General features: G+C 40.8%; 2 protein-coding genes and 1 long non-coding RNA gene across 7 annotated transcripts in view; 2 read left to right on the top strand and 1 right to left on the bottom strand.

The window, feature by feature from the left end:
• PSMA5 (proteasome 20S subunit alpha 5) overlaps positions 1-10,803 on the top strand; it is a 29,821-nt gene extending 19,018 nt beyond the window's left edge. The window contains exons 4-9 of the mRNA XM_058303081.2: positions 2,061-2,128; positions 3,063-3,170; positions 3,306-3,364; positions 3,919-4,021; positions 5,644-5,730; positions 10,563-10,803. Of these exons, the coding sequence (XP_058159064.1) occupies positions 2,061-2,128; positions 3,063-3,170; positions 3,306-3,364; positions 3,919-4,021; positions 5,644-5,730; positions 10,563-10,640 (503 nt within the window). The 3' untranslated portion in view covers positions 10,641-10,803. The remainder of the gene's footprint in view (positions 1-2,060; positions 2,129-3,062; positions 3,171-3,305; positions 3,365-3,918; positions 4,022-5,643; positions 5,731-10,562) is intronic.
• A 2,523-nt stretch (positions 10,804-13,326) lies between these two features.
• On the bottom strand, positions 13,327-14,386 carry LOC139439644 (uncharacterized). The gene is made up of 2 exons (XR_011649601.1): positions 14,288-14,386; positions 13,327-13,495 (listed from the first exon to the last, which is right to left on the bottom strand). It is a non-coding gene; the product is annotated as an uncharacterized lncRNA (long non-coding RNA).
• Positions 14,387-14,976: 590 nt separating this feature from the next.
• The window catches only part of SORT1 (sortilin 1), a 79,639-nt gene continuing 67,948 nt past the window's right edge, over positions 14,977-26,667 (top strand). For 3 of the 5 annotated variants that reach the window (XM_071217208.1, XM_058303078.2, XM_058303079.2), the window contains exon 1: positions 14,977-15,330. In XM_071217208.1, the coding sequence (XP_071073309.1) occupies positions 15,013-15,330 (318 nt within the window). In that variant the 5' untranslated portion in view covers positions 14,977-15,012. Of the gene's footprint in view, positions 15,331-20,187; positions 20,385-26,667 lie in introns of those variants that run through there. The other 2 variants (XM_071217209.1, XM_071217210.1) reach the window with 1 other exon arrangement.

Genomic DNA, 26,667 nt, shown 5'->3' on the forward strand with positions numbered 1-26,667 from the left:
CTTTGACGTACGAGGAGTTTTCTTCTCACTCAGATTTAGACATGACATGTGTAAGAGTTGTTGGACTATGTAAAGTTTGAATCATAGGCCAGCTCCTTAGGATGGTTGGGTCTTCATTGATGCATAGTTAGCCCTGGTAGGGCATTTCCTCCTCTGGGAGTGGAGGATCATATGTGGACAGCTAGAGGTGTCCTCTGAGAAAACAGGAACTATTAAAGTTATCTTCAGCGTCACTAAATTCAGAGAGTAGAAAAATAATAGACTTTGGCCTGATTGGTTATCTTTTCACTACCACCCATCCCCTTTTTGAGGGGACTCTGTTGTAATTCCCTTGTCTAAACTTCCGGCATCATTGTAGCATTACAGGGTGAGTAGTTCTATTTATTTATAGCATTGCATTTTAGTTGGCTATCCAAATTTTCCTTTCTAATCCTTCCTTAACCTATCTAGTCATATAATTAATGAAACATTGGTAAAATAATTGTTTGAAGACATAAGAACCAAAGGCCATGAATCTGGGAATTTGGCATTAACTCTTAACATAGATACAGAAACTGAGACTTAGCATTAGAATATTTTATCTTCTTTATCTCAAGTCACCTGTCTTTTGGAGGTAGGTCAGTGTCACTTCATTCAACAGATTGAGAACCTACTACATGTCAGACATTTTGTGAGACACCAGGCATACAGAGAGGAATAAGTCCTTGTCTTCAGTAACATCCAGTTTAATACTGGAGGTAGACATTTACATAAGTAAATGGAATTAAGTGATAATGGTATTAAGACTGTACTTTATGCTCAATAGAAGCATAAAGGAGGAAATAATTAGTTTTGCCTGGGGCCAATGGTCATGGGGCTTTCAGAAAAGGATTCAAAAAAGGTGATGCTTGAGCTGAGTTTAATTCTAAAAGATAAGAAAGTGAACGAATGCCTGGATATAGCAGGGAAGAGCATTCTAGTTAGAGGGAATAGAGTGACCAGGTCTTGGTGATATAAAATACAATAGTAGAAACAGTTCAGTATAACAGAGGTGGAGTGTGGCAAGAGATGGGTCCGAGGTCAGACAGTGGCAATCTTTTTTTAGCATGCTAAAGAACTTGAACTTGGTCCTTTTACATTGATGGGAAAGGTTTTAAGCAATGAGGTAATGTGGTGAGATTTGACTTCTAGAAAGACCACTCTGATAAATAGTGTTAAAGGAAGAATGATGGGGGTTGAGACTGGGAGCAGGGAGACCAGTTAAGAAATTTTTCAAAGAGTCCAAACATAGAGATGATGAGGGCTTTAACAAGGCGGTGTCAGGGGAATGGAAAAAACTAATGACAGGTTAATGAGAAATTGACAGTTCTTGGGACCTTATTAGTTGTCAGGGCCAAGGAAGAAGATGGACTCTAGAAGAGAAATGAGATGAGTTGAATAGAGGAGTCTGGGTTATATCTAAATACACACATTAAGGGGGTCATTTGGCTTTATGGGTCTAAAACTTGGGAGAAAGACCTAGGCTGGAGATTTAGATTTGAGTTATTGGAGTATAAAGTAACAGTTGTGGCTGTCATCTTGGCATCTTAAACCACCAGATAAAATCTCCCTCTAATATCACTATTAATTTGTATTTGGGGTGGATAGGTAAGAGACTTTTGCTTTTATTCTCAGGTCTTCCTGGTTAGCCCATAGAGGGAGAGTTCTTTTTCTTTATTTCTCTGGTTGGGGTGTCAGTATTTGCTTAGTTTGAGATGGCATCAAGGTCTAGAAAGAATGCTAAAGGGATGCTTAAAGAGGTAATATGTGGTCATTTCTTTCTTTGTGTTTGATCTGCTGCTCTTCTCTGTCTCCTCTCTTAACAACTGAACTTCTACTGGGTCATTGTGGATGGTATTTCATTTGTTTGTCACATAATTATAATCAGATTCAGTGCAGATCATTCCCATCTAATCTACTGGAGGCATTGCCATGGGAAACATGTGCTACCATGGTTCCACTCAACAATTTAAGTATTTCCCAAGTAGGTGTAAGTTCTTCAAGAATTTGGCCACTGGGTCATTGTTGCTTTTACATTGCAGGTTGTGCCATGAGTGGGCTAATTGCTGACGCAAAGACCTTAATTGATAAAGCCAGAGTGGAGACACAGGTAAAAGTAGCATCATTTCTCCTAATGATTCTTGAGTTCCTTGCTTAGTGGTGATACAGCTGCCTGAGCTGTATTGCAGGTATCTGTGTCAATATCAAAAAGCACCTCTTGGGAGTGATGTGGGGTAGAATCCTCAGGTCTAACTTACTGAGGCTAGGGTCTAGCCGTCCATCTATTGCAGCTTTAAAGAAGCCAGGGTCTGTGGTGCTGACATTCGCCTACTTCTTTTTGATTTGCCTCATTCAATATAAAGCATGAATTATACTTCATTCATTGCCCTAATGGATTTTCTGTGGGAGCATTAAGGCAGGAGGTGGTCATAACTAAAGGACTTTCTCCCTCCAATTGCCTTTGCTGCCAGGCTTGCAAATAACATCTGTCCTGTCGTGAGTAATGATTTATACAAGCTGACTGGTCAGGAAGCTGGTTTCTTTCTCTTTTTTTTCTTCAACTGAGCACCTGCTGCCGGGAGAATAGACTAGTAAGGGGAAAAAATCTGATTGGTAAATTTTACCAGTTTGCTGTCAGTACGGTATTCCTGCAGAATAAGTCATTTAACTTAAACACCAACAGACTGTAAGATGGAGTCTTTGAGGGAAAGTGGTGCTTGGCTATCAGCATTTACTTTGTGAGTATGCTGAACCTGGTGCTTTGAGGAGCTAACTTTGTTTCTCAAGGGAGTAGTCCTCTAGATAGTCATTGCTTAGAATCCTTTTGATATAAGCTTATTTCCAGAACTATTTTTCATCCTCTCATCCAGTTGCAAGCATTTGAATTTAGGCTTATCTTTCTACCCTGGTCCTGTTAGTAAAGGAAAATAAACTTGAGCCTTTAATTTCCAACCATAGTTCAAAAGGATATATGCAGTGAAATTGTGTAATGCTTTAATGCATTTCTTATTAAAAGGGTAGACCATTCTTTGCTCTTCTTTTAGAACCATTGGTTCACCTACAATGAGACAATGACAGTGGAGAGTGTGACCCAGGCTGTGTCCAATCTAGCTCTACAGTTTGGAGAAGAAGATGCAGATCCAGGTGCCATGGTGAATAATGCGTGTGTCAACTTGTCTTACTGTTCTTTGTTACTTCAGACATTTATCCTCTAAACATATCTTCCCTAGTCTCCCACCCTCTTTACTTTATAGTCATTTCTTTAACCATTTACTCTTTCGTTCTAGTCTCGTCCCTTTGGAGTAGCACTGTTATTTGGAGGAGTTGATGAGAAAGGACCCCAGCTGTAAGTACCGTTTACCATTTTTTTCCTGCTTCCTCTTCTGGGAAATTATTTTAACTTGTAGTGGGGACTGGTATTTTAAATCTACTGAGAAGATTATTGTATGGTTGTAGGAAAGTTCAGTGATTCTATGCTATTCAATACAAAGACAAGTGTAAGAATTCTATGAAGAATTCCCCTATTGTAACCAGTCCTAATTCTGGAAGGAATTAGAAGTAACTTTGTTACTATAGTCAGGATGTATTTAAAGCTATTATTTGGAATGTTGATCTGATCCTTATCCTCAAATATTTTTAAAGTAGGCATAACAAGTGCCATACTTTATATACCAAGTTTCTTTCCTAACCCCCTAAGAAACTTTTTAGTTTTCTTAAACATACTTTAAAAGGTCTAGTTTCTCCAGACATTGAACATCTTTTGGATCTATGCCCAGTATTTCAGTGGTGTTTTCTGGCTGTAGGGCAAAGCAGTTATATTTTTTTCAATGAGAAGCCTTGTTCTATAAAATGCCACCACCCTTAGGTATTTTAATCCCCTTCTTTTGGGGTTTTTTTTAGGTTTCATATGGACCCATCTGGGACCTTTGTACAGTGTGATGCTCGAGCAATTGGCTCTGCTTCAGAGGGTGCCCAGAGTTCCTTGCAAGAAGTTTACCACAAGGTAAGCATTCTCACAGCTTTTATTGTTGTTGTTTTTATAAAGGTATAATATACCACCCCCAAAACAAGATATCGAATACTTCCATCACCCAAAAAAAGCTTGTCCCCTTTCTAGCAATCTCTCCCCCATCTCGACAACCACATTTGACTTCTAGAACTATAGATAGTTTTATCTGTTCTTGTACTTGGAATCATACAGTTTGTATTTTTGTTTCTGGCTTTTTTTTGTGGAACATAATGGTTTTGAGATCCATTCATGTTATATGTATCCATACCTTTTTATTACTAAATAGTATTCCATGATATAAATGTACCACAATTTATTTATCCTTTGCCCTCACAGTTTGTATTAGTCAGCCAAAGGGATGCTGACGCAAAGTACCAGAAATCTGTTGAGTTTTATATAGGGTATTTTTTTGGGGTAGAAGCTTACAGATACCAGGCCATAAAGCTTAAGTTACTTTCCTCACCAAAGGCTGTTGACATGTGTTTGGAGCAAGATGGCTGCCGACGTCTGCAAGGGTTCAGGTGTCCTCTTCCTCTTCCTGCTCCATGGTCCAACCTTCTTCCAATATTAGCTGTGGGCTTAAACAAGTCTTGTCTCTCTCCCGGAGCTCGTTTCTCTCTGGGCTTAGCTGCTTTGCTCTCCACAAGGCTAGCTGTAAACTGTCAGGCAAACAGCTCATCTCTCTTCCCAGGCCTCTGCCATGTCTAATGGAGCCTTCTTTCTTTCCTTATGTATCTCCTTCTCTGTGTGCTTACTTCCCAGGCTCTAGGATCAAAACTAACTTTCTCCTCTGCCATGTTGTTTTCTCTGAGTCCCCACCCACCCAGAGAGCAGGGACTCAATGTCCTACTTATGTGGCCCAATCAAAGCCTTAATTATTATTTAATAAAGTGAAAGTAAAACCTCTGAATCCAGTCCAATCTAATATGCACAGAGGAACAGACCAGTTCACAAACATAATCCAATATCTATTTTTGGAATTCATAAACAGTATCAAGCTACTACACAGCTTTACTTGGCTGATTCTTGAAGCAAATAGTTGTTTGGTACATTTCTTTGTGGGATGGGAAGATTTGGTTCTGGCTAATTCATAGGTGTGGTTGAAGCTTGACATACTTATTATTCAGATGGCTCACTCTGGGATGCCTGATCACATCAAACTTTAATAGTATTGACTTTACATGTAGAGTAAACTAGATACAAAACGGGATAAGAAAAGAGCAGATATTCTGTCATTGGGCTACCTTCTTAGATCATTTGGGTATTATTATTCATTGGATACCACGAGTATTACATTATCTTGCTTCAAAATTAAAAGAAGATAACTAGAGGAGTATAGCCCTTTCCCCTTACTCAGAGATCATTTATCATATGAAAGTTGGTGACTTTTTTGTGCTCTAAATAAGGCACTTTTTTTTCCCTCTGAATAAATGTATTCTACTTATTTACCATTTGCTTGAATTCTGGAGATACTTGTAATATTCTGTATTAATTAAGATGCTTGATTTAGTAATACTTGCTAAACCATTTCCTCAGGGAGATAAAGGGGAAATCTTTGAAGGAAGAAGAGTTATGCATAATTAATGGATAATCTTTTTCACCTTCTTTGTTTCAAGTCTATGACCCTGAAAGAAGCCATCAAATCTTCACTCATCATTCTCAAACAAGTAATGGAGGAGAAACTGAATGCAACTAACATAGAGGTAGTTTTCTTTTTATTGTTTTTATTCATACATCATAGCTTCCAGTGCTGAAGATTAAATAGATTGAGATAATTATATACAAAATGTATGCTTGGGTGTTTTTTGTTGTTTATTTGTTTTTGTTTTTGTTTTTTTTAGTTACTGGGGCCAGGGATAGAACCTGGGGCCTTGTTAAGTGGGAAGCCTACACTCAACCACTGAGCCACATCGGCTTCCCTGAGTTAGCTTTTTCATTTGTTTGCTTGTTGTTTGTTTTCATTTTTAGGAGGCACTGGGTTCACCCAGGACCTTCCACATGGGAAGCAGGCACTTAACTGCTTGAGCCTCATCCGTTCCCTATGCTTGGTTTTTAAGTTACTGATCTTTGAATAAATATCTTAAGTAAAACAATGGTAGCAGAAGCCAGAATTTGATAAGAGTGAAGGGACAGGTAATAGAGTGGGAAAAACAGGAGTACACTGCTCTTTCTCAAAAACTTGGATTAATGTCAGCAAGAGGCAGAATAAAGAAAAGGATTTTTGTCTTTTTAAAGATGGAAGAAGATTAAAAAACACTTTTGTAGGCAGAGAAGAAAATAGTAGATTTTATAATGTCAAAAGAAATAAAAGCAGGGGTTAGATAGTGGTATAAAAGCTCTGGTAGAAGGAAGCATTAACACAAATGAAGGAGTTGGAAGCAAAAAGTAGAACTCATCCAGCATTATGTTGATCATCCATTATATGCTGGGTACTGTGCTAGATGCCAGGGATACAAACATGGAAAATCCACTTCTTATTTAAGTAGTGTCCTGTATAGTGAGGGAGACATGCAAATAATAACAGCGAGGGCTGATACTTCTATAACAGCAGTAAGAACAGATTGCCATTAGGAGCATTAGGAAAGCTTCCTTGAAGAGGTGATGACTAGAGAAAGGAAGGGGAAACGGCATGGGCAAAGGCATAGAGATGTACAATAACCTCGTGCATAAAAGGGAATTTTGAGGGTTTAGTTTGACTGCTGGGGTATGGATTATGTACGTAGGATAGAGAATGGCAGTAGATAAGATTGGAGAGACATGGACCAGACTTTGAATGTCCTCATATGAGGTGCTAAGAGTAGATAGGAAACAAGGAAGCGATGATGAGTAAAGATAAGGTGGGTTTGAAGGTGAATTGGGAGAGATGTCATATTATTTCCCTGATGATGGTTAGATCATCTTCTAAAGGTAGGTGAATGCAGCAGTGATATTAAGGAGAATGGGAAATGTTTGGAAAAGTCACAGTGAATAGGAAAAGAATGGCAGGGATGAATAAAAGGATTACTGGGTTGCATTAAAAAACCAACCGAGGGAAGCGGGTTTGGCTCAATGGATAGAGCGTCTGCCTACCACGTGGGAGGTCCAGGGTTCAAATCTAGGGCCTCCTGACTTGTGTGGTGAGCTGGCCCATGCACAGTGCTGATGCGCGCAAGGAGTGCTGTGCCATACAGGGGTGTCCCCTGTGTAGGGGAGCCCTACACACAAGGAGTGCGCCCTACAAGGAGAGCCGCCCAGCGCGAAAAAAGCACAACCTGCCCAGGAGTGGTGCCACACACCCGGAGAGTTGACGCAGCAAGATGAAGCAACAAAAAGAGAGACAGATTCCCAGTTCCGCTGACAAGAAAACAAGAGGATACAGAAGAACACACAGTGAATGGACACAGAGAGCAGACAACTGGGGAGGGAAGGGGAGATAAATTAAAAAAAAATAAAATCTTTAAAACAAAACAAAACCCAACTGAGGTTAGAATCACAAAATATATTGATGTAAGAAGTCAGGATAGTGGTTACCCTTGGAGGTATAGTATGTATATATATTATAATTGAATTAAAAATTTTATAGATATCTAAATGAGGCTGAAACCATAGGTCTATAATTAAACTGGCCAGTACGTATTAGGATATTTGTTACCTAAAGTCAACCCATTAGGGGATTAACTGGTTAAAGGCAGAAGAATGGAGAGTAGTGAAAAGTGTTGTTGATGTGATCAGTAATGGGGTGCAGATCGAACAATGAAAAAGAAAAGCAATGGGACAGTTGTTGTACTTAGACAACTTAAAATATGGACAGCTCTCTGCTATTTTACATGGATTATTTCATTTAGTCCTCACAACAGCCCCATTATTTATCTGTCATTATCCTGATTTTATGGATGAGGAAATCCAGACAAACCAGTTGAATACTTTGTCCAATATCACTCATTCACCTAAAATGATATAGCCAAGATTGGAATCCAGACAGTATGATTCCAAAAATGTACTCTTAAGCACCTCCAAGGGGAGGAATCAAGTATGTTAGAGTTCTCAATAAATTGGGAGAGAGAATTAGAAGTCATGAGGGTATGGCAGAGTTGGGAAATTTGGATGATGTGGTCAGAGAAGATGATTTCAGAATTTTGTATTTTAGAGGTGAAGCCATTGTGGCTATGCAAGTGGATTGCTGAGAGGAGTAGAAGATATCAGGGAAACATTAGGCTAGAAATTGTCTGGGTCGTGCCTGGGTAGAGAGGACTACTGGGAATCCAGGTTGAAAGTCCTCAGTGGATGTGAAGATGATGAGTTTAGGAGAATGCTCTCACTTGGTAGCAGAGACTTGGAAGAAGGCATGATTATTGAAGGAAAGTTGCAAATCTGGTGTAGAAATATGGATATAGAAGCAGATCACCACTATCTCCTAACCCTGGCTTCAGAGAACAATGGAAAATGAACTTTTTCTGAGAGTTGTGAGCAAAACGCATTGAGGAAATTCAGAATTCTGGTAAGGTAAGGAGCCAGCTCTAGAATGTACTGGAATGTTCTGAAATGTTTCACCAATAAAGCCGGTTCTAGAGGCGACAGCGGAAAGGGCAGAATTGGATTCTAAAACAAGCACTGATCTCAAAGTGGGATAGTCTCAGAAGAGGAGATTGAAAGAAGATGGTGGAGGGGCAGATAGTTGCTCCTTGAGCAGTAGTAGGTGGAGGGGGAGTTTCACATGGTTCCTCAATGGAAAAACCTACTTCATCAAATGGTGTTGTTTCAGCTTCTTAGCAAAATATTTGAAATTATTTCACCTTTTAGGTTTATCCTTGTTGATTCTGCTGATACCAGAGGCGATGAGGGACAACAAATGGACTGATATCCATATCTTGACTCCTGGGAGGGATTTTATCAGTTGCTTTCTAGTACTTTGCTTTCTTTGGTACTGAATAGGGTCTTGGCATTTCTGCTAAGATTGTCTCCTTGCATCTCAGAGAAATTCAAAGGTAGTGCCGTTGATTTCTTGGTGAAGTAAGTTCTAAGGCCTGTTTGGTTCAGCTGAAAGTGCAGAGATATTTTCTAGCTCCTTCAATTTCAAGCTACAGTGCTGCTTTGAAAGTCCTCCAAATTAAGAGCCTGGACATCTGGGTTGTGTCTCATCCAGGCTCTTTCATTAGCCACATTTGGCCTTGGTATTAATTTAACTTCCCTGACTATAGTTTTTTCTCCTGCCATGTGTATTTTCAGAGATCTTCTAACTCAGCTTTCTGCCTCCAGCCTTGCCTTCCTCCTTTACAGTCCATTTTTTTTCCCATTGCGCTACTGGAGTGGATTTTCTAAATTGCATATTTGATCTTGTTTGTTCTCCACTTAATAGACCTTTTCTGACTCCTACTGACTACAAGATAAATTCCAAATTTCTTTCATGGCATGATGATTTGCTACTTCATAAGTCATTGTGTGTTTATTAGGCACGGGTTTAGTAATTAATTATTGATAAAATAAATGAAAAAATATCTATTCTATCTGCCTTACAGAGGTTTTTTGAAAGTAGAGTGGGATAATAAATAGAAAGGGTTCGTACTTCATTATGTAAATGCATTCATCATCATGCAAATGCAGGGGTTATTTTTACTCTTCTAGTGATGAATAACTTCTTGAAGGCAGTACTTGGTTCAATCCTATTAATAATGATTTGCAGCCCGATTCTATCGAAATGTTCTGTTCTATTCAGAGTTGCCCGGTTTCCTTTTTTTTCGTCCCTGTGGTGACCTGATAAAAACTCTAGAGACCCTCACTGTCTTCTAGTTTACTGACCTTATATCCTCTGTCCTCGTGTCTTTGATCATCAAGTAAAGATGTTTTAACTTTAAGGGAAGCAATAGAACTCATAGTTTAAATCAGGGGTTCTTAACATTAGTACCACGGACCCCTTTGCCAGTCAGATGAAAACCATGATCCCCTTACTAAGTCCACACTGTACTGTAGTAAATACATCATACCCATACCATCAACATTCCCACAAGAATAATGTTTTTTTGAATTTCAATTCAAGCTCATGGACCCCTTGTTAAGAACCACTGGTCTAAACAGACTTGAGTAAAATTTTACATGTATTTTGCAAATATATTTGGTACTCATCTGACATTTCTTGTAATTGGATATATCTTTGGGGAGGATCTAGTGCAGAATGCAGGCTTTGAGGTCAGACTTTTTTTTTTTTTTTCAGTCTTCCTAGACCAGACCTTCAGGTAGATGGACTGGCCCTGTGTACTTTAGCATTTCTTTTGAGAACTTTGTTGAAGTAACTTGAAGAAATGAGAATGACACCAGGCATTTCATTAACTATTGTGTGGTAGTTAACCTCAAAATAGAAAATTTGGTCAATAAGAATTTTTATTTTGGAGTCAGAGAGCTATTTTAGGGAACTACAGCCTGGAAAGGAGATCCCTGGGACAGCAGATCCCTCAGTTCCTAATGAACAGCTGCATCACCAACACAGCTCCTAGCCATCTGAGGGCCATCGGCAGGGTAATTGAGTCCAACTCATTAACCCTTTCCTATTTTTTTTTTCCAGCTAGCCACAGTGCAGCCTGGCCAGAATTTCCACATGTTCACAAAGGAAGAACTTGAAGAGGTTATCAAGGATATTTAAGGAAGCATGATCCTCAGAACTTCTTGGACAATTTAAGTTCTCCCAATTGCCCTCAAAATTTATTTCCAGTTCCTGTTTCTTGGAAAATCTCCAGTTTATTTGCATTTTTTAAAATGATGTCTGTACATAAAGGCAGTTCTGAAATAAAGATACTTTTAAAATATTGGTTAATAGACAGTTGTCTTATAATTCAGTCTTTTATTTGAAATACTTATGTTGGGGGCAAAAAAAGAGTAGTGGTTTTCTTTCCTATGAGAATGTCTATTCTAAAATTCTTTTAATGACTCTATACAGAATCCCTTGGCATTGGTGAATGAACTCAGCCTAGTCCAGCTCCCCCCAGTGGTTTATAGATGTAAACCCATTTCAGTCCTGTAGTGTCTCTTGAATAAATGTTTATTTTTTCTTTCCTTATATGGAGATACTACTAATTAACCATCAAAAGAACTTGTTTTGTGGTCCTCTCCAAGACACTGATGGGTTGTAGTAAGCCTCCTACACTGTTGTACCAAGAGTCTTGTGTCTTGACAGGTATTTGTGTTACGTCTATCTAAATAAAGGGTACAATTTGAAGAGATTTTCCTTTTTATGATGTTAAGGTCTGTAACATAATTAATGATCTTGGTCTCTTTGTCAATCAACTACAAATCTTAGCTGTGTAAGAAAAAAAAATTCAGAAATAAAAAAATTCCTAAGGCTGAAAAATTTAGCCTTAGGAATAGATTATGAAGTTGCCCATTAGAGCTGTCATTATATGATTGGTTGAGATTATTTAAAGAATCAATCTATTTGAACCTCAAAAATGACCACATAAAGGGAAACGGACTTGGCCCAGTGGTTAGGGCATCTGTCTGCCACATGGGAGGTCCACGGTTCAAACCCCGGGCCTCCTTGACCCGTGTGCAGCTGGCCCATGCGTGTGCAGCTGGCCCATGCGCAGTGCTGATGTGCGCAAGGAGTGCGGTGCTACACAGGGGTGTCCCCGCTTAGGGGAGCCCCACACACAAGGAAAGCACCCTGTAAGGAGAGCCGCCCAGCGCGAAAGAAAGTGCAGCCTGCCCAGGAATGGCACCGCCCACACCGAGAGCTGACACAACAAGATTATGCAACAAAAAAGAAACACAGAAGCGGACAAAGACACAGCAAAAAGACACAGAACAGACAACGGGGGTAGGGGGAGGGAGAGAGGAATAAATAAATCTTTTAAAACAAATGACCACATAAAAAGGAACAGGAGGAGAAAAAAAAATTTTTTTTAATGACCATATACAATAAGTACCGTTATCTCTACAGATTAAGAATCTAAGGCTGTGTGTCATAGACATAGAAAATTAGCTTTTGAGCTTTGAACTCAGATTTTCTGGCTTCATAGCACCAGCTCTTGATTTTACAATGCCAGGTCCCTTAAAGCCAGATACTTGTTGAGTATTACAGAGAAATATGGGGATTTGAAATATAATATCCACAATGTGACTAATCCACATGTGGATTAGGCAGAATTGATTGGTGGTAATCCACCAGTGAGGACCCCAGAATTACTTGCTGGGCTCTACAGATTATTTTCATTAACCTTGTAATAAATTGTACTCTGATATTAAATACATTCTGATTATTTGAGTAGGCTGAATTCTTATTAAAACTGTAGATCCGGCAAAAAACAACTTGTACTTATGTGTATATACTTGGAAACTGCAATGACAAATTTGAAAGAAAAGAATTTTATCCTGGACACAAATAAGGCAAGTAGGAAATGAGTATATATTGTTACCAATGTTCTGGACACTCTTTTAATGATTTTAATGTTATATTCCATCATCTTACTGAATATAACATGTTAATCATGACATTAGTTTCTATCATGTTCACTTCATTTTATTAAACTTTAATAGAAACCATGAAAAAAATAGTCATTTATTAAATTTATTGAGCACCAGCTGTATGCCAAATACTGTATTAGGCATTGGGGATAAAGCTGTGAAAACAAATGCTAGATATGGTCTGTGCTTCTTTCATGAAGCTTTCTTCTCTATTTTAACTCCATTTAGGTCAAAGTAGAAATGGACAAAGCACACACTGCTTTAGGGAGAGGTGAGAGGTGTGCATCTGATTCACATGAATTATGTAGGGAAGAAGAAATACTAAGAAGTGGCTCTTAGCCCATCTCTCAGCTTTAGCTAAGAGAAAGCTATGTTTTCCTTCCTGCAAGGTGGGCAGTTGTACCTTAGACTACCTTAGACTACAACTAGCAAAACAGTAAATTTTATACCCTCCATAATGTGCCTTCTTCAAAGAGAACTTTGATTTTCTGTAGAATATTAAAATTTTTACAAGGTTTCTTCTTGTGTCCACTTAAATAGGAATAATGTTACTAGGAAAAGCAATGGTTTTGTGATGTGTAATTCCTTTTTATTCATCTACAGAATTTATTAGAGAAAAGTATGATTTTTAGTAAGATAAATTTACATGTTTTGTTCCTACAAATATGGTAAGGTCTTATGTCCAGTATTTCATAAGGGAGAATTGATAGTGTAACTTTTGTATTTATTTACCATTATTAAAATTGACCTACTAAAACAATTCACTCTTATCAACTTTAAGTATTGTACCATTTTCCAGCAGGTTGTAATTTGAGGGAGGAAATATATACTGTAGACATATAATGATAGCCGTTTAAAAAGTGAAGGTACAGACAATTGCAACAGTTTAATATTCAATTTAGAGTTAAATCTGCATAGGATAATTCCTCTAAAATAATCTTAATATTAAGTGTATTTGGTAGTTTCTCCAAGAGATGGCACTGTTGAGTTGGCTTTTTTCTTTTCAGACAGACAATAGACCATTCATCTTTGTGTCACCTAAACAAAGAAATATTCCTTTTAATCCCTCTTCTCCCCCCCCCCCCCCCCCCCACTAATCACATGCTACTGGAACTGACTGTCTTGTGATTTACTCCACAGTTGGCATAGACTAGAAAATAATCTGTTTTTTAAAAGTTACAGAAAGGAACAAACTGATCACTAGATTTCATGGAGCTTTATCTTGTCAGTTCAATAGCTGAGAACTTGGATGACTGTTCTAGTGATTTCACCATCCTCAGGTGCCATTCAAAAATATTTTTCAATTCTAACTTGACCCAGAAGGATTTTGATGTAAGCATTGGATTAGGAGCACCACACCATTTTGCTCTATAAAGAATATCCCATTTGGGTTTACTGCCAGTTTATAGTTAAAGGTAATTTTTAGTTGCTTTCTTTATCTGGTTGTAACAGTTTGCATATTTTGTATCTTTCTCTTTGCTATTTTTTCTATTGAACATCTTGCATTCTGAAGAGATAGGAGTTAAAGATTAAAAACTAATTTTTTTTGTGCTGCATGTTCTAAAAGTTGTGTGCACAGTTTCTACAGTAAAGGGTACAGAGGAATGGGGGGAGAGGGGAGGAGGGGGGCTAATTTAAGGGATATATACTGAAAACCAAATTTGTACAGTGCACTCTATTGAGGGTTAAGGCACTTTGGTAAAGATAAATGTGCTCTATGAAATGCCATATAGAAAGTAAGCAGTGGGCTTACTTGCCCCCCTTTTCTGCCCCTAAGGCCTAAACTACTTTCTAACCCCGGGAAAACCTGTAGTTGCCGGTTTGGCCTACCTCCCTGCAGAAGGGGAAGGCAAGTGAGCCCTAACGTGGTGGAAAGACTCCATCAGTCTTGCAGGAGTCACGGATGTCCTGATGTCTATCTGCCTCTGGAGGATTTGGTCCACAATTCGCATTCACCTTGGCAGCAAGGCTGGTGCTTCAGCAGATAATAGGCGCGCCAGGGCGCAGGGTTTAAAAACCTGAAGCACCGGTTTACGACGAGGCCCCCTTTTCCAGCCGAGCGACCTCAGGGATTACCTAAGGAGATTTCCCAGGCGCTGCCGCAACCGAAGGAATTTTAGGGGTGTCTCTAAGGCAGGAGAAGGGACCAACGCAGTCTCAACATGAGGGTGACAGAAAGACCCCCAAGGAGAGCCGGGGGCTTCCCGTACAGGCCGGGAGAGCTCCTACGCTAACTCTGCCTGCCCGGCCAGGGAGACGCCGGGCGAGGGGCGGGGGGGGGAGGCGGCGATGACCTCAGCCGTCTCTGCCACGTTCCAGCCAATCAGTCCCACTTCTTGGCATCCGAATCCAGGACCCCCGGAGCCAGAGGCGACGCGGGCCAATAGGAAGTGGGCCTGGGAAGAAGGACAGGCCGGCAGCCTATGGGGGCGGAGAGGCTCGGCAGCGCGTATCCAAGGAGCGCCGGGCTGGGCCTCGGGGGTGTGGCGCGGCGCCGGCGGGGGTGGGCGGGCGCGCCGGGCGGCAGGTGTCGGCGGCGTCGGCAGTCGGCGGCGATGGAGCGGCCCCGGGGAGCTGCGGGCAGCCTCTTGAGCCGGCCCCACGGCCTCGGCCTCCTCCTCCTCCTCCTCCTGCAGCTGCTGTCGCCCGCGACCCTGGGCCAGGACCGGCTGGACGCGCCGCCGCCGCCCGCCGCGCCGCTGCCGCGCTGGCCCGGCCCCGTCGGGGTGAGCTGGGGGCTGCGCGCCGCCGCGGGCCGGGGCCCGGCTGCGCGCGGCGGCCGTTGGCGTCGCAGCGCGCCCGGCGGCGGCGGCGACGACGACTGCGGCCGGCTGCCGGACGTCGAGGGCCGGCTGGCCAACAACACGCACCAGGTGAGCGGCCCCCGCGGCCCCGGAGCGGCGGCGCTCGGAGCGGCGCGGGCGGCCCCGGGCTCCGCGGCGGACGCGCCTGTGTCGTCACAGGGCAGGCGCTCGGAGACCTGCCCGGCGTGCTCCTCCCGAAGTTGCCTGGAAACTCGAGCGCCGTCGTTTTCGGGCTGTGGAAACACTCGCGCCCCGGGGACGCTGAGGAGGAAGCGCCGCCTCGGCGCTCGGCGGAGTTGGGCCGCGCGCCGCCGCCGCGCCCTCCCCGGGCGGGCGGGCCCCGGAGCCGCGGCGGCGCGCTCGGACGGCGCGTGGCGGGGAGCGGCGCGGGCCGGCCGGGAGCGGCGCGGGCCGGCCGGGAGCGGCGCGGGCCGGCCGGGGAGGCGGCCGCGGTGCCCGGCCCTGCTCCCTCCTTGGAGGCGGACTTCCTGTCGGGCGCTCGAGCGGGAGGGCTGGGTTCCCCCGACGCTGCTTCCAGCAGTTACGACAGACGTTGCAGGGGTTCTGCTTGGAGCCAGTTCCTAGTCAAAAGTCTTTCACAATCGTGGCGGCGACTCCACCCGAGGGGACGAGCAGCTCAGCCTTTGTACGCGACTGGATCGACGAGGCCGGTCGTTAGGCACGCCCGGGCTCCCTGCTGCGGGACAGCTCGGGCGTCTTCCTCGCGTTTTTCCAAAATCAACCATCTAAACGTTGTTACCCACATCTGCATAAGGTGTTTTCATTTTAATATATTTTCTTTCTGCATCCTGCCCCGTTTTCTCTACTATATCTTTCAAGACTGTGCTCTTTCCTCCTTCAGAGAGAGTTGCACTTGGGGGGCAGAGAGGGGACACCCCGTCCCTCCTCTTGCCCTTGGATTACTCTGTCCACAGTCCACATGAGCCGATTCAGTCTCCCCCTGGACTATCTTTCTCCTCCTGTCTGGGCCATCCTTGTTATCTGTGACATAATTCTCACATCCGGGATCCATGGCACTCACAGTCTGGGCACTAGTATTCAGGAATAACTTCACTGAACGCAGGCCCAGCAGCTGCGTAAAGGTAGCCAGGCTAGTGCTACCAGGGTGGGACGGTTCTGTTCAGGTTGGGTGCAGAGAGGGTGGAATGGTTTACTGGGTAGTCTTCCTATTTGAAAAAAAATTGTGTAGATTTCCTTCTCACAGTGCTGGGTTGAGAAAGACTTTACAACACTGATGCTTAAATTATTCCGGGACTACTTCCTCCTTTGTGCCTGCTGGACTTTGCATTCTCACTCCCTATTTCAGACTCTTCCTTTGCTGGATGACCCACCTTTAGGTCTGGTACCACTCCTGGATTTATTCGTTTAGAGTCATCCCTGGATAGTTTGAATCGATATATCATTTCAAATACATTTTTAAAGCAAAAGCCTAAGGAAACTGGCTCAGAGGGCTCTTAGGCCAAATCTACTCAAGAGATCTGAAACCATGCGTTCTTTGAAGTCTACATATAAAGAAACCTCCCTCTATTTCTTTCATTTTATTTAGCTAGTTTCCAATGATTTTTTTTCTAGCTTCTATTTTTTCAGTCTTCTTCCAGTGACCTAATTTAAAATAGCTATTTTTGTATTTGTTAAGCATTCATGGCCTCTTCAGGGATCCCATCTTTTTTGTGAGTTTTATATCTGGTAAAAGGTGAAGCTGTTTTTAATAGCCTTTACTTTAAAAATGGTTGGATAAAGTAGCTCTTAGAGAATTCTGTTTTCTAAACCAAGAATTATCTAGCAGTCTGCTTTGCTTTTTTTTTTCCTTCTTTTAAAGATTTTATTTATTTATTTCCCCTGACCCCCACCCCTTGCCACTTGCACTCGCTGTCTGCTCTCTATGTTCATCCTTGCACAGTCTTCTGTGTCTGCTTGTCTTCTCTTCAGGAGGTACTGGGAACCCATCCTGGAACCTTCCAATGTGGGAGAGAGGTGCTCAATCGCTTGAGCTACCTTAGCTCCCTGGTTTGTGTGTCTCTGGTTGTCTTTCCTCTGTGTCTCTTTTCTGTTGCACCAGCTGTCTGTGTAGGCCAGCTCTCTATGCGAACCAGCTCGCCTTCCTTCACTAGGAGACCCTGGGAACTGAACCTGGGACCTCCCATATGGTATGTGGGAGCCCAGTTGCTTGAGCCACATTTGCTTCCCTGCTTTGCTTTTCAATTCTTTGTTTTGATAAGTCATCCAGAACTACGTGAAGAGCACTCTTAATTTTGGATCCCTTTATAAATAGTGTGAAAGAAAAGTATCAGCATGGCAGTACAACATTTTATCAGAAATATTGTACACTTTTGTACAGCTGGGGAAGGAAAATGCCATTTTTCCTATAAGATGACAGGATTCAAATTCCCAAGAAGCAGCAAAGGTTCTTGATTCTCTTATTTCTTATAAATTGATGCTGTTCATTTCAATCCATATTAAGTCATATAAAAAATACATGTGAATGCCAATCAGACATCCACATCTGTGCTAGGTGCTGAGCATGCTGAAGATGCCCCCCTCTCCCCACAAAAAAAAGATAATTCAGACTGGAGAATGAAAAGCCCCAGAACATTTTAGCAAATCTCCTAGACCCTTTTCAGTGGCTTATTTAGCTTATGGGAATATATTAGCATTTGATTAATCTTCTTAAAGTAAAATACAACTAAAGCGTGATAGTGCTTTTAGTGTTCTGGTTTTAGTTGACCTGTGCCCTGACTCAGGCTTCTTTACTCATAAAATCCAGTAGGTTATTCTCTAGCTTCCCTGTTTCTCTCTGGGAGGTTTTCTTTTTTTTTTTTCCTCCCCAATCTATTGATTTTTCAATCTATTTCAAATGTATCAGGTTTATTTATTGTGGACAGTATATTTTTCATAAGAGGTCACAATGATTAAATGCTGCATTTTAGGATTTGAGGAAGGACAGAGAAATATTTTCTATTTATAATACTATAAATAATTTGTAACAGGCTCATAGGAAAGAAGAAAGAAGTAAAAATATATTGGCTGTTCCTTAGGGAAATGCAAATCAAAACCACAATGAGATCCCGTTTCACATCCACTAGAATGACTACTATTGAAAAAATGGAAAATTACAAGTGTTGAAGAGGATGTGGAGAAATAGGAACACTCATTCATTGTTGGTGGGGATGTAAAATGGTGCAGCCACTGTGGAAAAGTTTGGTGGTTCCTCAGAAAGTTAAACACAGAATTACCATATGACTTGACAATTCCACTTCTACATATATACTCAAAAGAATGGAAAGCAGGATCTCGAACAGATATTTGCTCACTAATGTTAATAGCAACATCAACACAAGTATTCATCAGCCAATGACTGAATAAATAAATTGTGGTATATCCATACCATGGAATATTATTCAGCTGTATAAAGGAATGAAGTTCTAATACATGTGACAGCATGGATGAACCTTGAAAACATCCTGTTGAATAAAATAAGACAGACACAAAAGGACAAATATTGTATGATTTCACTAATATGAAATAATTAGAATATACAAATTTGTGGAATCAGAAACTAGGGTATAGGTTACCAGAGACTGGAGTCAGGGTGGGGAAGGGGAGTTAGTGCTTTAAGTGATACACAGTTTCTGTTTTGGTAATAGATGGTGGAGATGGTAGTACAACATCCTGATGTTACACAGAATTATTTATTTGAAATCAATTAAAAGGGGAAATTTTAGGTTGTATATTATTACCAGAATAAACAATTTAAAAATCCCATTAACTGGTACCGCACAAAGAGAACTTTAATGTTAACTGTGGACTATAGTTAATAATATAGTAATATTCTTTAATCACTTATAACAGGTACCATACTAATGCAAAATGCTAATAATAGGCAAAACTGGGGAGGGGAAGTAATATGGAAACTCGACTTTTTTGCATGATTTTGTGGTAAACCTACAACTGCTCTGGAAAAAAAAATGTATATATATATATAAAGGCTGTTACTAAAGGAAGCAAAAGGGATGACTAGAAAGCAGAGGAGGAAGACAGTTACTTAGACATTACCAAAAATTATGCTCCCTAATTTTGTCTTTTTTTTTTTTGTCTTTTTGTTTTTGGGGTCCCTAATTTTGTTCTGAGGTTTGACATACTTGGGAAAAGCAGTATAACAGAGTTGGGTTGGCTCTGGGACCAGGCTGTCTGTATTTAAATTCTAGCTCTGCTGCTTATTAGCAGTGTTATTTTGGGTAAGTTACTTAACTCTGTCTTAGTTCCTAATGTGTAAAATGGAGATAATAAGAGTATTTAATTCTTAGGGTGGCTGAGTGTGTGTGTGTGTGTGTGTATGTATGAACTCATTAGAACAGTGTGTCTGGAACATAATCAGTATTCAGTAAGTAGTTAGCTATTGTTTTTATTATTAGGGATCATTCATAAGTGCCCTTTTTTGAGACTCCATGAACAGCCTTCCTTTTGCCTTACACCTAAAGTGTGTTCATTCTACACTTATAATTGAGTCTTTCCTTCAAGTGTTTGGAGTGTTCCTGACACATATCACCTTTGTACATAAGAGAAATTGAGCAAGGCTGGAAGATCTTATTAATGTTGGTTGCTGAGTTGGGTTGCTTCAAAACACTCCTCCCTTGGAGGGTAGGCATGAAACTGTCTTAAAGAAACAGACGAAATGCCTTGGCCAGTCATGGTGGTAGCTGACATAATTTCCTCGCCTCTCATTCCTGTGCTCAGACCATTTGACATTTCCTTAAAACTTTGAAAACTCATGGTTAATAAAGCCAGGAACTGTTGCTCTTTTTCTCTCCTCTTTCTGCTCCTGTCACTAAATACTTCTTTACACATAATTTCCCAACTCCTACCCTGACATCAAAGCATCTGGTTTCTTAAATAAACAGGCCCTGTAGAGAGGCTGTGTTCTCTGGGGTGTCAGCTCCAAGAGGAATGTGTGTGCTGGTGCTGCAGGCTGACAGGGCCGAATGTGCCTGCTGAGGCCTCACAGCTGCGGCTCTGAGCCTGTTGTGGTGATCGTCAGGCCTGTGTAACTCCTGGAAACTAAAGGTCAGCGTCTTGGCTGCCTCAGAACTTCCTGACAACCTCAGGTAACCTGTTCTTAGCCTCGCACCCCTGCCCCATCCTCTACCTTATTCAGTCTTCTCTTGGGTCCTGTTCCTTCCATTCGTGTTTGGGTGAAGGAATGTGTTCTGTAGGGTTCCCCTTCTTGGTCCTGGTTGAGCAGAGTGAACAAAATACTCCTGAAGGGTCCTCTCCCACACAGCACCCTAGGCAGACCTCTAACCCGTAGAAGGATTTAACAGGGCGTCTGCACTGGGAATTTCAGGAGGAAGTATTTGATGAAGTATAGATTGTCTGAGGGAAGGATAAGTCTTCACCTGAGGTTTGGTTGGGGTGAGAGTAGAGAACTAGCCAGGTAAGAAAAATGGCCTACAGGGAATGCAGTGTAACAATTGCATAAGATCTCTGCTGACTCAAATATTTGGCGCTGTGCATAATGATCTTTAATTAGAAGTTTGAGTCTCATGTCTGTGGAAATAATTGGAAGAAGGCTTATGTTCTGGCCAATTTCTAATGGCTGTTTTCTTTTTATAATGATAAAAAAAAGCAATAGCAATAGACTCTCCATCCTGTTTTGATCTGATCTTACATGTCAGGGTCACAGAGCTTTCAATAGTCTTTTTTGCACTCTGCCAATTTCTAATCAGGTCTTGCCAGCAGGTGTTGGAGTCTCAGTGGGTGACTACAGAGACCGGGCTCCCAACTTTGTCCTAGTGGGCCTGATACTCTCATGTGATCCTCACATCCAGTGCAGTGCTTAGTGCCGAGTTGTAGTGGTCAGAGCGGGAGAGTGACTTGTTCTTTTCTCCCTCCTCACCCCCACTCCTCAATTTCTGGCTTTGCAGAGGCTGGCAAAAGGATGTGCAGATGTTTTATATGATTAGGAGGTCCTAATCAGTATGCAGATAGACAAAACCATGAATTTCGCATGTAATTAAAGATGCAACTTTTCTGAAAAGGGCTTTGTGGCATCACCTCCAAAAATATTATGAAATAGAAATTGCATTTATATATTTCTATTCAGCTCCTTTTCTATCCTTTTGTAACCATTGTTTCTATTGCATATTTTACCCCCTTTTTAAAAATGTGGTGAACCTTGTTCTTCCTACTGTCTGGTCTCAGTGATCTATATGTAGGTGGATTTGAGGAGTAATGGGGCTTGAAGAACAACCTGATCAATTTTGGTCTGTTCTAGGCAGCTTTTTAAATTGTTTTAATGGTGACTGCATTCAGAGTTGGGTTAGTATTACGTGGCTTTCAGCTAGTTGGGTGGAATGAATCTTCATGACAGATACTCCAGATCCATAGAAGTTGTTATGTGAATGCTAGAGTCTTACTATTTTAATATAAGATTGAGGCTATTTTTCCCTCTCCCAACTCTACCCCCGTTTCAAGAAACTCCAGTAGAAACAAAATCCTTCCATTTAGGACCTGGGTGTTCTCCTGGGAGTGTCTTCTCTGAATATAATTTCTTTTCTGTTTTGCCTTTCAGTATTTGACCCTCATCCTTATCTACAATTTGAGAAATTTTGGACTAGATTTTAAATGTCTTAAGAAATAATATGATTAATATGAAAGAAGAGGAGGCCCGAGGTTGTCCTCACAAATGTTTATTGGTTGAGTTCAGATTTAGAAGCTAATTGAGGCTATTCTCCTTGCCAGGTGAACTTGAGCATGGCCTGGATTTCGGATCTGGGGGTGATTTGTTACTACCTCCAGAGACTGCTTCAGTGAAATATGAGCAGAAATATTTCTTTCATGTAGTTATGAAAGACATTTGACTCACTTTTTTGGGGGTAATACTTTATCATTCCTTGTTGGCTGAAAAATCAGATGCTAAGGAAAGCTACTATCTTGGATAGTCCCAAAGCAAACCAGTAGAGATGTAGTGGTCAATGTGTTTTCTCCCTTTCCTACAGTATGGTACCAAAACGGGGGCATTTTTTCCTCCTGGCTTTCTGGATGGATGTTTGAAAATAAATGGTCAGCTTATCACTAGTATACTCAACCTTATGCTAGTTTGAAACTTATGTGTGATTAATTGGCTTGATTTATATTCGTTAGAAGAAAATTATTTGTACCTTTGTTCTTTCTAGGACTTGTGAGTACTGTCTCTCTTATGTTTGCTTTTGTTGAGAATTTTGTTCTGTTCTCCCTGTTTCCTCTAAAAAAAATCAAGGTCTTATATTGTACTTGAGGCAGTTTACAAGTCTAGTTCAATAGTAAGATCATTCCAAAGGAAGATCCTTCCCAAGTTGCACTGCAAAGGAAAATTTTTATTAACTTTAATATTTCCCAAACAAGGAACTCAAATTTTACCTAGTACCTGTTACTTATTACCATACTGGATTCAAAGCATAGATATGTTGTATACAAAATTCAAAAGAGAGATCTCAGTTCCCAGATTTGAGTGTGACTCTGCTGCTTCATAGCTATGTGATGATGGACAAGTTACTTGACTTCACTGACCATTATAGTTCTTTCTTTTTTTTTTTAAACTATAAAGGCACAGCTCTATAGATTGTTTGCATAGTCATTATGAGACGTTTTGTCAAAATGCTTTGCTAAATGTAAAGTATTAGGCAGATATCATTAAAACACTTATTGAGCTACCTACCGTGTAATAAGCACTGCACTCTTCTTTGCGTTCTAGAAGTTTGAATCTAGGTGGAGTCCAAGACAGTGCACAAAAAAAGTTAAACATTAAAGATGTTGGTATTGGTGTCATCCTAAGAACTTGGGTGTTCAGAGACAGCTAGCGGGGAGTTTGGAAGAAGGCATGGCCACTACAGTTCAGTGGTCTGGAAGGGCCTCTGGAAGGGTCTGGATGGAGAGAGAATCAAGATGGGGTTGATTCTTAGGGATGTCTGTAAAGGAGCTTCTGTACAGATGATCTTTGTGGAAGTAGGAATCCATGAAGGGTGGAGCATTACTAAAGTTTCTAGGAAAACATATATGGAAGTAAAAAAATATACCTCTTTGGGGAAATGAAAAGGGAAGAGAGGTGTGGGTGAGGAGTTTGGTATTAGAACTTACCGTTGAAAGCATTTTAGCATGAAGCTAGAGCTGGATAACCAGCGGTGGAGATGGAGAACTGAGAAGAGTTGCCCTTTCAGAGGTGGCTATTGCTGTGGGCTGTGTGTGTGGAACAGGAAAGCAGAATAGAGGGCAGGGCAATCCATCTTTTATACTTCTTCATGCTATAAAGCTTCTGAGGACCACTTCCTCCTGGACCTTACTGAAGGTGAATGTAAGCCAAGGCATGAGAAACCCAGTGAGCTGGCAGATAGTGATGCCCATAAACAGACTTCTCTTTTCTGAACATTTGTTAATAAGGATAAGGTTGAACTCTCATGATAATGTGCTTAACTCTTTGAATTGTAGATTGTTGGCTGATCAGCTGATTAGATTCCTTACTTTTGTAGATAAGGTTTAAATAACTTGTTTACTGACCAAGCGCTGGGAGTGGGGCACCGATGTCCCAACTCAGTGATACATTTGGAAGTACTGCGTGAAGATACCTTAAATCAATGCATTTGTCTTTAGGGGTAAGTCGTATAGTTGCGAAATTGGTCCTACCAGCCAAGGTCATACTAGACAGAGCACAATCTTTCTAAGCCTTAGTTCCCCAACCTAAAAATGGAGTACGATCATGACTCCCCAAAGATAAAATGTATGGGAAAGTTTCGAAAGCCTTCAAGTACTTTATATGTATGATTTATATGGTTTCTTAATACACCTGTTGATCTGTGACAGCATCATGCTGGGTCTTCCTTCAGGACCCAGTTGTCTGCCAAATGATCCTAATAAATACAGCCCTGAACCAGCTCCAGAGGATAAAAGGAGACAGATGAAGCATAAATGTATTTGGTTTTATCACTTGGCAGGGCTGGGTGACAGGCTGGGGCGGGGGTGGGGAGAATAAGAGTGAGTCAAGGTTGGCAGTAATGTAAGAAGCATATGTGTTCTTTTTTTAACCTTCATGATTACATCAAAGTTTTAACTTGTTAGTATGATTGATAGTTTTTTTGTGTGGCCATGGTTAAGGGGAGAATATGATCTCAGGTATCAAACAGACTTGGATACAAGCTTCAGTGGTGACCATGGACAAATTAATCTCTCTGACCTTAGTTTTTCATCTATAAAATGGAAGTAATAATAAATAACTACCTCCTAGGTCTACCATGAGGATTAAACGAGAATGTGGGGTTTAGTATGTATTCCTTGATTGAGGCTTCCTTATGTCAGATATCTCCATAACGCTTTGGATGCGTTACCAATTAGATACCCAGATATTTGTGTATATGCTTTAATTTTTTTTCATAGCTGTAATATTCCTAGAAAATTTTCATGGGTACTCACAGGAACCATATATGTATTTAGAAATATCTACTACTTATGTCCATGAACTCAGGATAAAAAGTGGGGCGGGGTAGAGAGACTGCCTGTGCAAAGTGTCTTTCTTGAACCTATGGGAGATGGAGAAGAAGATAATGCCACCATAACCTGATACCTGGTCATCTAGTTATAATAGTTCTACATGTATGGTTATTTACTTATAGTTTAAATGACTTCCAATTATAAAAATAAGACTACATATAATTTAATAATTTTTTTCTACTCCTTCATTCAGCTTTAGGTTACTAGAGTTAGAAAATCTGATTCTAAATAGACAACTTTGAAATATTATCTTGCCTATTCTATCCCCATTTGTTAACTGAGCAGCCACTATTAGCTTGTACTCTGCTGTCTTCTGAAGTTTTAAGAAATATTAATGAGAGATTTGATAGGTACTTCTCAAGAACTTTGCTTAGAAGACTAGCAGACCAGAATACGGATGGAATTATTTCATAGTATGTGCTTATCTCTTTATCTCTTATTTCATCATTTCCTGGCCTAGGCTATCCCTCTGTTCTAGTTACAGTGACCTAGTTATACTGGTCTAGTTAAGTGACCAGTCCCTTAAGCCTGCCTTGTGCTCTCTAGCTTTTCCATCTTTGTCGTCATGGTACTCTGCCCGTCTGAATGCCCTTGCAGCTTGGTTGGGTGTTTTTTTTTTTGTTCTCTCCTACAACATTTAACTATTCCATGTAATATACCTCTTAATTATAGAATTCTGGCTTGCATTCAGTTTCATTTATATATATTTTATTCCCCAGATTATAAATTCTTGATGGTAGGGGCCAAGCCTTGTACTATGGCTTCTTCCACCACTCTCACCTCACACAGTGCTGGAAATACTATATTACTATATTAAATACTATATTATGTAGTTTGGAATAAGATAGACATGGGTTTGAATCCTTGCTCTGCCACTACCAGCTGTGTGATTTTAAGCAAATTACCCAACCTCTCTGAGCCAGCTTCATCTATAAAGTCACAAGTAGTGCCTTATATATAAAGGTTCAGTAAAAGTTAAATTCTGTTGTTATTCATTAATTCAGTGATTGTTCATTGAGTACCTACCTTGTGTTAGGCACTATACTGAGTCCTGGGAACAGCTGAAGAACAGAACAAACAGGATCCCTGCCTTTTTGGAATTTATGGACCAAAAGAGACAACAGACATTAAATAATTATTTAATTATATGTTTTATAAGTACCAAGAAGAAAAAAGTAACTACAGGAGAATAATAGAGGTCTTTTTAGACTGGGACATTAGGAAGGCCTCATGGAGAAATTATTTAAACTGATGAGTAGAATTTTGCTGCTTAAGATGAGTAGACTTTTGCCAGGAAGAGTGTTCCAGGCAGCAGGAACAGCATGTGCAAAGGCCCTGGGGCTAGGAAGAGCCTGGCATGCTCGAGGATCTGGAAGAAGGCCAGCGTGGTTATGGCAGAGGGATGGAGGGGGCTAGCCCCATGCTGTTGGGTGAGACCATGAGCCTTTATGGCTCTCGTGTAACTTAGCTGTCAACTGTAGCATATCTCTTTGTCATGTTATTTTCTTTGAAATGGAACTATGATGTAAAAATTAAATGTTGAAAATTTCGAAATTCAGCTTATTTATTGGGCATGATAGGGAATTGTTCCACATAAGTTAATTTTTCGAAAACTAAGCTTGTTCTTTTAAATGCCTAAAGTTGTTTTGTTTTATTTTAAATCTTTATAAAGTAATTCTCTGCCTTCTTACTCAACAGTATGACCCGGGATCATTAGGAAGAGATTAAATTACAGTATCCCACGATTCACTTGATTATAATGTAGTCTGACATTAATGCCCTCAAGGGTTATAAAGTTAGGTGGAGCTATTTTCTCCCATTCTGAATGGCCCAGATTCATAAGCTCAAAGCCACCATCTGCTTGCTTTG

Source organism: Dasypus novemcinctus, chromosome 9, assembly GCF_030445035.2.
Source record: "Dasypus novemcinctus isolate mDasNov1 chromosome 9, mDasNov1.1.hap2, whole genome shotgun sequence".
NCBI classification, from domain to species: domain Eukaryota; kingdom Metazoa; phylum Chordata; class Mammalia; order Cingulata; family Dasypodidae; genus Dasypus; species Dasypus novemcinctus.